The sequence below is a fragment of the Stomoxys calcitrans genome, chromosome 5 (assembly GCF_963082655.1).
Source record: "Stomoxys calcitrans chromosome 5, idStoCalc2.1, whole genome shotgun sequence".
Classification (NCBI taxonomy): domain Eukaryota; kingdom Metazoa; phylum Arthropoda; class Insecta; order Diptera; family Muscidae; genus Stomoxys; species Stomoxys calcitrans.
The window spans coordinates 43,616,837-43,628,902 of NC_081556.1; the positions used below are offsets into that span (position 1 = coordinate 43,616,837).

The following is a 12,066-nucleotide window of genomic DNA, read 5'->3' on the forward strand; positions in this document are numbered from 1 at the left end:
TACAGGCTTCAAAAATTGAGATATTGAGCTGAAATTTGGCACAAATATGTCTTTTTGATGCACGCTGCTTAAGTTCTTGATCGGGCCAAATCGGACCATATTTGGATATAGCTGCTATATAGACCGATCCGACGATAAAGGGTCTAATGCTCATAAATACTTTATTTTTTATCCGATTTTGCTGATATTTTAAACAGTGAGTAGTTTAAAGCTTCCCGACATCTGACCCAAATGTGGTTCAGATCGGACTATATTTAGATGTAGCTGCCATATAGACCGATCTGCCGATAAAGAGTCTAAAGCCCATAAAAGCTTTGTTTTTTATCCGATTTCGCTGAAATTTAAAATAGTGAGTAGTTTTGGCCTATCAACTTCTGACCCAAATATAGTTCAGATCGGATTATATTTAGATATAGCTGCCATATAGACCGATCTGTCGATAAAGGGTCTGAAGCCTATAAAAGCTTTATTTCTTATCCGATTTCGCTGAAATTTAAAACACTGAGTTGTTTCAGACCTCCCAACATTTGACCCATATATAGTTCAGATCGGACTATATTTAGATATAGCTGCCATATAGACCGATCTGCCGACAAAGGGTCTGAAGCCCATAAAAGCTTTATTTATTGCCCAATTTCGCTAAAATTTGAAACAGTGAGTTATTTTAAGCCTCCCGACATCTAACCTAAGTATGATTCCGATCGGACTCTATTTAGATGTAGCTGCCATATAGACCGATCTCCCGATTAAGGGTCTAAAGCCCAAAAAAGCTTTATTTTTTATCAGATTTTGCTAAAATTTAAAACACTGAGTTGTTTCAGACCTCTTAACATTCGACCCAAATATGGGTCAGATCGGACTATATTTAGATATAGCTACCATATAGACCGATCTGCCGACAAAGGCTCAGAAACCCATAAATGCTTTATTTTTTAACCGATTTTGCTGATATTTGAAACAGTGAGTAGTTTAAGGCCTCCTTACATAGGACCCAAATATGGTTCAGATCAGACTATATTTAGATATAGCTGCCATATAGACCGATCTGCCGATAATGGGTTTGAAGCCCTGAAATTTCAAACAGTGAGTAGTTTAAGGCCTCCTAACATAGGACACAAATATGACTACGATCGGACTTTATTTAGATATAGCTGCCATATAGACTGATCTCACGATAAAGGGTCTGAATCTCATAAAAGCTTCATTTTTTAACCGATTTCGCTGAAATTTGAAACAGTGAGTGGCTTAAGGTCTCCTAACATAGGACCCAAATATGGTTCAGATCCGACTATATTTAGATATAGCTGTCACATAGACCGATATGCCGGTTAAGGGTCTGAAGCTCATAAAAGCTTTATTCATTACCCGATTTCACTGAAATTTGAAATACAAAATTCAACAGTGACTTATATTTAGAAGGCCACTCAATGTCCGTGCCGAATTTGGGTGCATAAGTTATCCAATTTTCATCGGATTGTGATCCGAGGTGGTGGATATTCAAAGTTCGGCCCGGCCGAACTTAATGCCTTTTTATGAAATTTTCCCAGTATTAAAATTGCTCATACGCCCATGACTTTTCCTTTCTAAAATAGGCATGTGTTCACTTAAACTTTCCATTTTCACATTGCAACTTGTGTTTTCGCGTGTTTGTCCAAATTCTCTTAATTGCCTCACAAAGACATACAGCGGTCAAAAAAAGTATTCATCATTCAATGTTTTTTTTTTAATAAGTCTACAAAAGACAATTGGAATAAAAACATATTAAACTAATGATGCAGTAGTGCTTGTGTGATATATATGTACACAATTTCATTGTTTTTAAAGAAAAAAATAGTATTTATTGGAACAAAAAGGGCCATTTTACAGCTGAACACAAAAAATTAAACAAAAAAAGTATTCATCATTGCAAAAAAACAAAAAAATAAATAACATAATTTAAAAAAATTAATACTTTGTTAGTCGACCACCGCGTCTTATAACTTCTTTTAAACGGTTTGACATCGATTGGACTAATTTAGCGGTTATATTTTGGTCTATATTAGTCCATTCCTCCATTATCACCTGTTGCATTTGACTCTTGCTCGAAAAATTGCGCGTTCTCAATTTGCGTTCGAGATGTTCCCAAAGATGTTCAATTGGGTTCAAGTCGGGACTTTGAGGAGGAGTTTTAATGACTTTGGGGCAGTTATACAGCATCCACATCTTGGTATTTAAAGCAGAATGTTTGGGGTCATTATCTTGATAATATTGAAAGTTATTACCAAGCCCAAGTTTTACAGCACTATCTTTTAAATTCCTCTTTAAAATGTCAATGTAATACTTATGATCCATTACTCCATTAATAATTTCAAGATTTCCCGCTCCTGAAGCCGCCATACACCCCCAAACCATTAAACCACCTCCACCATGTTTTACATTAGCAACTGTGTTTCGTTCTTCAAGCTCTGTATTTGGTTTTCTGTACACTATGACCTTTCCATCGCACCCAAAAAGATTAAACTTGCTCTCGTCTGCAAAAATGACTGTTTTCCAAAATGATTCGGGCTGTTTTACATACAGGGTGGCTGATGAAAGCCGCTACCAAAAAAAAATGTAATAACTTTTTTTCTATTTAATAATAATAATTTAATAATTAATTTAATTAATTAATTAATTAATTTAATTAATAATAATTTAATAATTAATTTAATAATTTAATTTAACATGAATAAAAGAAAAATGTATTCCATACACCGAAAAAAAAATGTAGCAATATTCATCATTGTAGCAATATTCATCAGCCACCCTGTACATTTTTGCGAAGTTTAGCCTTTTCACTCGGTTTATTTTATTTATAAAGGGCTTCTTACGTGCAGTTCTTCCTCTGTAACTATGCCTTTTGAGTGTATTTCGAATTGTTTGTGTAGTAACTTCCTTCCCTAAATATTCCATAGTGTTTTTACGAAGAATGGTCGCATTTGTCTTCGGAGTTTTCTGAACTTGCCGCACTAGCCAACGCACATCTCCAACTGAAAGTGCTTTTGGTCGACCAGATCTTGGTTTATTGTCAACAGTTTTCGTTTCTGTCCACTTTCTGATGATGGATTATATAGTAGATCGTGGTCTATTTAATATTTCACTGATAGTTTTTTGAGTTAAACCATTCCTGTGGTGTTTTATTATCAAAACTTTTACCTCATCAGAAACCTCGTTTTGCTTACGACCCATTTTGACAAAAACTATATTTTCAATGAAATTAAATATTTGCTGTCAAGGGCAAAGCCTCCTCTACTAAATAAAACAGAAAAGGGGGATTCCCAAATAATATTTGAATTTGACTTTGATGATAGCACATCAATGATGAATACTTTTTTTGTTCTGTTTTTGGTGTTATTATATAAAATTGCATTTTTTGCGGTAATTAAATTTATTTTTTGAATTTATTTTAAAACATATTACGAAAAATAAACTATTGCATAAAACTGCATTATTTGTTTACTTTAAATTTTCTTCAATTACCCAAAATAAGTGAATTTATTATCAATTTTGCTAATGATGAATACTTTTTTTGACCGCTGTATAATTAAAATGTTAGAAATAATTTGTTCTTGAAATGATAATTTTTTCTGCTGCATACAAAGTTTCCAAGTACTGCAAATGCATAGGGAGGTCTTGCAATTTTGTAGAATTTTTAGCAAACAAAAAATATTTCACATGGTTGACAAAGTGTTTTTGATTAGTATAGAAGAAATTTGAAATTTTATGAAACTAGAAAAAATTTTAAAGGACTTTAAGTAATCGCACTGTTGCAAGTAGTTGGTAAAGCTATATATTGCATGTTAATAGACAAGAAAGCTTTACGATTCTTATTTAGGAAATTAACTCATTGTGCATGAAATTGGTCATGAGTTTACAAATGCTGAGATTGAAATTTTGACATGAAAGGAAATTAATATAAATGAGCCCACCCAAACGCTCTTCGCGGTGCCTTCTACAATACACAGACTAAAATTTTACTTATATTTGTAGTCTAAAATTCTAGGTCTCATGGGTGTATCTTGACTTCAAATATACGCCACATTGTTGGGATACACAACGTGCGAATAGCTTTCCGTTGAGCAGAGGCACTTGGCCCTGAATGTTTTTATACCCTACACCACTAATGTGGTACAGGGTATTATAACTTAGTGAATTTGTTTGTAACACCCAAAAGTAAGAGAGATAGACACCGATCGACTCAGAATCACTTTGTGATTCGATATAGCTATGTCCGCCTGTTTGTCTGTCCGTCTGTCTGTTTGCCTGTCTGTCCATGTTAATTTGTATATAAACTACAGTCCGCAATTTTCATCCGTTCGTCCTTGAATTTAGTATGGGCATGTTTTGCGGCCTAGAGACGAAGCCTATTGAAATTGGAAAAAATAGTTTCAGATTTGGATATAGCTGTCATATATATGTTCGTCCGATTTGCAGTAATAATGCAATAAAATGGTCATTTGTTAACCGATTCTCTTGAAATTTGTTAGGGAGGATTTTCTCTTGACTCTCGACATTACAGGCGAATTTCATAGAAATCGGTTCAGATTTCGATATAGCTTCCAAATATATGTTCGTCAGATTTTCACTCCTAGAGCCACTGCAAGCGCATTTGTTGATCCATCTTGCCAACATTTTGCACAACGCTTTCCTGGACGACTGCCACAGTATCTGAGAAGTTTGGTCGAAATCGGTTCAGATTTAGGTATAGCTCCCATATATATATGTTCGTCCGATTTTGAGAAATATTGCAATAAAGCGATTCTCTCGAAATTTTGCAGGAAGGATTTTCTTATGACTCTTAATATTACTCGTGAATTTCATAGAAATCGGCCTAGATTTAGAAATTGCTGTTATATATGTATATAGCTCGATTTTCTCTTCTAGAGCCAACGCTCCACCATAGGATGGGGGTATACTAATTTCGTCATTCTGTTTGTAACTATTGGATTGCCCAAAAAGTTATTGCGGATTTTTCATATAGTCGGCGTTGACAAATTTTTTCACAACTTGTGACTCTGTAATTGCATTCTTTCTTCTGTCAGTTATCAGCTGTTACTTTTAGTTAAAAAAAGTATATTTGATTAAAGTTCATTCTAAGATTTATTAAAAATGCATTTACTTTCTTTTAAAAAATCCGCAATTACTTTTTGGGCAACCCAATACTCGAATATATATACTTTATGAGACCCCATAAAGGATATATATTCTTGATCGTTGTGACATTTTATGTCGATCTAGCCATGTCCGTCCGTATGTCCATCCGTCTGTCCGTACGCCCGACCGTCCGTCTGTCTGTCGAAAGCATGCAAACTTTTGAAGGAGTAGAGCTAGCCGCTTGAAATTTTGCACAAATACTTCTTATAGGTGTAGGTCGGTTGGGATTGTAAATGGGCCAAATCGGTCCATGTTTTGATATAGCTGCCATATAAACCGATCTTGGGTCTTGACTTCTTGAGCTTTTAGAAGGCGGAATTCTTATCCGATTTGATTGAAATTTTGCACATAGTGTTTTAATATCACTTTCAACAACTGTGCGAAGTATGGTTCAAATCAGACCATAACCGGATACAGCTGCCATATAAACCGATCTTGGGTCTTGACTTCTTGAGTCTCTAGAGGGCGCAATTCTCATCCAATTTGACTGACATTTTGTACATAGTGTTTTGATATCACTTCCGACAACTTTGCTAAGTATGGTTCAAATCGGTCCATAACCTGGTATAGCTGCCATATAAACCGATCTTGGGTCTTGACTTCTTGAGCTTTTAGAAGGCGGAATTATGCGAAGTATGATTCAAATCGGTCCATAACCTGATATAGCTGCCATATAAACCGATCTTGGGTCTTGACTTCTCAAGCTTTTAGAAAGCGCAATTCCTATCCGATTTGGCTGTAATTTTGCACGTGGTGTTTTGGTATCATTTCCAACATTTATTCGAAGTATCGTCCAAATCGGTCCATACCCTGATATAGCTGCCATATAAACCGATCTGGGATCTTGAGTTCTTGAGCTTCTAGAGAGCGCAATTCTCATCCGACTTGGCATAAATTTTGTACAACGGCTTCTCCCATGGCCTTTAACATACGTGTGCAATATGGTCTGAATCGATCTATAGCTTGACACAGCTCCCATATAAACCGATCTCCCGATTTTGCTTCTTCAGCCCCGAATCGGACTATAACTTGACATAGCTTCTCCTCCTCCTCCGTCCATATTCATTATTCTTTGTTTGCCGAAAAAGAGACACTGCGCAAAGAACTCGACAAATGCGATCCATGGTGGATCCAGGGTATATAAGATTCGGCCCGGCCGAATTTAGCACGCTCTTACTTGTTTCATTTTGATTTCTTTTTTGTACGATTCTCATCCTTCTTCTTTAATTTATGCCCCATAATGTTATTGTCCGTCTATATGTCCGTTTGATGGGAATTGAAGGAGGGGAAAGCGCTTGAAACTTGACTTTATACAACCATTTCAGCCTAAAACCACATTTGAGCTACATACTGCTATAGTCGGCATATATGTATGATTTCGGTAGAATTTATGAGGTAAGGCGTCGCTAAACCACTTCACCATAAATCGGATATCAGATTAGAGCCCCTTTTTGCCATAAACTACAAATATGTCCGGTTTGAGGGGTATGCAGGGTGGGGCGGCCACCCACTCACTTAGCCCTGAAAAAATATCAGCATTGTGCTCTACTCTCAAATTTTTTTTTTGTTTGAGCCTTAATTACCATTGGTTTAGGAGGAGTTTATGGGATGAGACGACCTCCAAACACTTGGCCTTAAAGTTCGATATCAATTTCGGCAAGTGGCAAATAATTACCATAATATTTTCTTTGAGATTTTGAGATTTGTAGGAAAAAAATTATAACGAACATTTTTAACTATTTAGATGACTTTATTTTTTAAATTTTAACCATTTAAACTGTCTCAAGTTTTGGTAAAGATTCTTCAAATTTATTTTGTTCTGCTGCCAGAGATGCCATTTAAGCTCCACACAGAAGGCCAGAGTGGAGAGTATCAAACCAATTAACCATATGATCCAAATTGAACGAAAGTATGTTAGACTCAATGGTTCAACGGTTTCGTGTTCCAAAATCACCTTGACATACTTCATATAGAGGGCGTCAGCAAAGGCTTCATAGTTCCAATGGGACATTAGACCATATTGAAAAGCTGACATCATGAATTTCCTTAATGGCCTAGAGAAATGCGAATCCCTTTGTATGGGTATTATGTGGTAGAAGGGTCCCATGCATATCTTAGAGAGGCGAAACATGGGTTCTTTCATAAAGCGTTGCTGAATGCTGAGAAAACGCCAACGATCCGTCTGAGTGCTGTAGCCAAAGGATTTGTTGAATTGATCACGATGTTTGTCCATTTCCCCCTTGCTCACCGGCACCATTAGAGCCATAAACTCGGTAGGGAAATTCTTCGACAACATACTCTCATATTCAAAGGTCGTTACCATGATGGGCAATTTGGCGTCGACCACATCCTGCATTGAATTAATTTGTGGTACCTCCGGCGAGGATGTCAGAAAACTGGCCATTTTAGTCAGATACAAATTGGTGACAAAGAAACCCATGATGAAGAGCATTACGAATATTAGGCGTATGCGTAAGCTTGGCCCTTTTAAGACCCTCAGAGGTGAGATCAGCAGCATTGAGCATATGGCCTGTAAAAGGGACAAACTGATGTCGCGTTTCGGAGGCGGAGTGAATAGCCAAATGCTCAGTGCTATGTAGAATATGCTGAACGACACCAAAAACCAGGTGTAACCGCGGAAACTCCTTTGTAGAAAGTTATGGGCAGGTGTTGCGATGCGGTTGGGCACCATCATACACCAGTCATTGATGCCTATGGGATAGCTGCTGCCAATATTCGTGGCAATGTATTCGGTATACGAATTCATGCTGATCTCTAGCTGATTTAGCTCAATCATTTTAATGGTTTCTGGCAGATCCACCGGGTCATATTCATGGCCATCGGTTTGGCTTTCGTTGTAGCTCGCCTTAATGTGCTCCACAAAGACCATGAATAGTTTTCCCGTTGCTCCACTTACATGGGGCTTCTTTTTGCCCAGGCCATAGCGGGGGCCGGTCATGTAAAAGACTCGCGGCAGATCATAGCGTATGGGCGAGTTGATGGCATAACCTTTGAAATCGGTGCTGTAATCTACGAAGAAAGTAGAACTGTTCCAACTTGAGGTCACGTTGATTATTTCTAGAGTGGGATAGGGTTCGTGTATGAAGATATTGTTATCCACTGTCATCAGCAGGCAATTGATGAACTGCTTGCGCCATATCCAGGCATATAAGCGTCGTATGCTCTCAGAGAAGCCATTGTAATCCTTTAAGCTGTGGTAATATTCTTCCGAAGAGAGAATGGGAAAATATACGAATATGGTCTTGAGGAAACGTACCCCTCTCATGCCCTCCGCGGCCAACTTCATAATGGGATCATCGAAACCTGTGGTCATTATCAAACACAACGTGGGTGTACTGAGAAAGCCAGCCATACTCTGGTTATTGTTGACCATCAAAATCGATGACACTAAGGGAAAAGTCTCCCAAAAATCATGAAAGAAATCATTGGAAATCTCTGTGTCTAGGGCCAGGCGCCTCGATGTATAGAAAACGAAATTCTTAAACTGGTAGAGTTCATGAATGCTGCTCACAATCTCATTGACAAAGCTGTTATTAACCATTTGAGGCGGGGGCAGTTGGTCTTGGTGGATTCTTGGGAAATTTGAAGAGAGTATCAGCAGTGCAATGGCGCTGTCCAGGACCATGATGGTCGTTGGTGAGGGCAGCCGATTATGGTAACGTTAACGGACTAAATGGACAATCACTTGACATCAGCAGTACATGTATGGCATGCATTTTGGAATGCACAACTAAAGTGAAGAGGGCAATTAAATGCTTGACCATTTACAAATAATGTAATGTGATATGTGATAAGAAAATGGAAGACAATTTTGTAAATGCAGAGCTTTAAAATAACCACTCTGCCGCCCATCTATCAATGTGCCATGGGATGAGTGAGTTGGTTGAAGTGTCTACCTCAGTTATTACAACCAGCTAATGAGTTTATATAAAAAGTTCAGGGGGATGTTTCGAAGTTTATTACCGAAAAGTCAATAGAGTTCTAGATAGGATTTAGGAAAGTGAGATTTATAATCTGTGATATGTGTTTGCTAAATGAACACTGTGTCCATTGAAAATAAATACATTGGGGTGTTGACTTTTTGAGTTTTTTATACCCACCACCGAAGGTTGGGGGTATATTCATATTGTCATTCCATTTGCAACACATCGAAATATCCATTTCCGACCCTATAAAGTATATTCTTGATCAGCGTAAAAATCTAAGACTATCTAGCCATGTCCGTCCGTCTGTCTGTTGAAATCACGCTACAGTCTTTAAAAATAAAGATATTGAGCTGAAACTTTGCACAGATTCTTTCTTTTTTTTGTCCATAAGCAGGTTAAGTCCGAAGATGGGCTATATCGGACTATATCTTGATATAGCCCCCATATAGACCGATCCGCCGATTTACGGTCTAAGGCCCATAAAAGCCACATTTATTATCCGATATTGCTGAAATTTGGGACAGTGAGTTGTATTAGGCCCTTCAACATCCTTCTTCAATTTGGCTCAGATCGGTCCAGATTTGGATATAGCTGCCATATGGACCGATCTCTCGATTTAAGGCTTTGAGCCCATAAAAGGCGCATTTATTGTCCGATTTGGGACAGTGAGTTGTGTTCGGCCCTTCTATATCCTTCTTCAATTTGGTCCAGATCGGTCCAGATTTGGATATAGCTGCCATATAGACCGATCTCTCGATTTATGGATTTGGGCCCATAAAAGGCGTATTTATTGTCCGATATCGCCAAAATTTGGGACAGTAAGTTTTGTTAGGACTTTCGACATCCTTCTTCAATTTGGCCCAGATCGTTTCACATTTGGATATAGCTGACATATAGACCGATCTCTCGATTGGATGTAGGTGCCATATAGATCGATCTCTCGATTTATGGTTTTGGGCCCATAAAAGGCGCATTTAACGTGACTTAAGTGAGGCCACTCGATATCTTTCTTCAATTTGGCCCAGATCGGTCCAGATTTGGATATAGCTGCCATATAGATCGATCTTTTGATTTAACGTTTTGGGGCCATAAAAGGCGCATTTATTGTCCGATTTCGCTGAAATTCGGGACAGTGAGTTGTGTTAGGCTCTTCGACATTTTACTGCAACTTGGCCCAAATCGGTTCATGTTTGAATATGGCCGCCATATAGGCCGATATCTCGGTTTAAAGTCACGGCCCCATAAAAGCGCATTTAAAATCCTATTTCACTGAAATTTGACACAGTGACTTATGTTGGGCTTTTCGACATCCGTGTCGTATATGGTTCAGATCGGTTTATTTTTAGATATAGCTACTAAAAAGATCAATATCCGTTTGTATCTTAAGTTCTCATATAGACCGATCCCCAGGCCTAAGGTCCATAAGAATCAAATTTATTGCTCTATCTCTCTATCTCTGGAATTTGACACAGTGAGCTGAGCTTTGCCCTCTGAAGTCCTTGCAAATATGATTTGGATTGGCCATTTTTGGATTTTTCTTCCACATAGACCGAACTCCCGATTGAAGGTCTTTCTACCATAACTGATCTGCCCTTTTATTCCCCCTTACTCCGTTATGGCCCGGCATCCAAACGATGGGCATTCTGCCGTCCTCGGAGAAGGCGTTAATCTCCTTCTTACATTTCAAGACTATTCGTGACCTCACCATCCTGGTTGTTATTGCTCTTATGGCAATTTTACTTTCAGTTGTTCAGATGTTCACACTCGACGTCCTCGTGTTATCGCCACACCACCTCACGCATTCCATGATCGGCCTCCTCCTGTAGGACAGTATTATGGTCAGGCAGTCTAAAACAGATCTCAGCCCTGGGTTCTCATTCTGCCCTCTAGCTTTGATCCATCCGAGTAGCATGATCTTCCAGATGGCAATACTAGGGTTCGGTCAATCCAAGACTGTGCCGATGGCAGCAGTGCCTCGCACTCGACCTCTAGGATCATCTCAGGTGTCCGATCGGAAACCTCTTCCCTTGCTTCCAGGTTTTCTATCGTTGAATCGATTATACCGCGATGGTAAGAGCTGCTCCCATCCTCAATCCATTCTCCCATCGCCTTAAGTCTCATAGTCGCAGTAGCTGTCTTACGCTTAATCTGTATGTCCATGGGTTGGATATCTATAATAGTCTCCAATGCCCTCGTGGGCGTGGTCCTCATCGCTCCGCCTATGCCAAGACAACATGTTCCCTGAACCTGTTGTATGGTCCTTATGTTGCACTTTTTCTCCATAGCAGTCCACCAAACTACTGAGGCGTAAGTAAGTATTGGTCTAATCACGCTCCTGCAGAGCCGGTGGACTATCCTCGGATTCAGGCCCCGTTTCGAGCCTATGGCTCGTCTACATAGCGCCCAAAAACTGTGAGCCTTTTCGGTACGCTCCTGAATATGATACTTCCAATTCAGTTTCCTGTCCAAGATCACACCTAGGTATTTGACCATGTCAGATATCGAAATCGTTTCGTTGAAAAAAACGTGATGCTTAAAATTGGCCCACCTTCGACTTCCTCGTGAACAGGCATAATTCAGTCTTCTCTAAGTTAACATTGAGACCCCTAGGTCCAGCCCAGTCGTGTGCCATCTGCAAGACCCTTTCAGCCCTTCTGCATAGCTTGTTCGGATTTTTACCCCTTAGATGGACTATAACATCTTCTGCGTATCAGAAGGGTTCAAATCTCACCTCAGTCAGCATCCGTAATAGGACACACTACCAACCATAGAGAGTTTTAGGATCTAAATTGATCGCCTAAGACTACAATATTGTAAAGAGACAATTGAGAACTGAGTTAAACAGATAAGAAGAAGCGAAGGCAACGAGATGACTGAATGCAAAATAGGAAATAGATTCAGTTTTCAGCGAGTGCACATTGTACAACGGGGTATATTTTGCTTCAGA

The 12,066-nt window shown here is 38.8% G+C and overlaps 1 protein-coding gene across 1 annotated transcript; it reads right to left on the reverse strand.

Moving 5' to 3' along the window:
* Nucleotides 1-6,922: 6,922 nt before the first annotated feature.
* Nucleotides 6,923-8,818, reverse strand: LOC106081047 (uncharacterized). The gene has a single exon (XM_013242735.1). It carries the CDS (start codon nucleotides 8,816-8,818, stop codon nucleotides 6,923-6,925), a length of 1,896 nt encoding a protein of 631 aa, XP_013098189.1.
* Nucleotides 8,819-12,066: the final 3,248 nt, after the last annotated feature.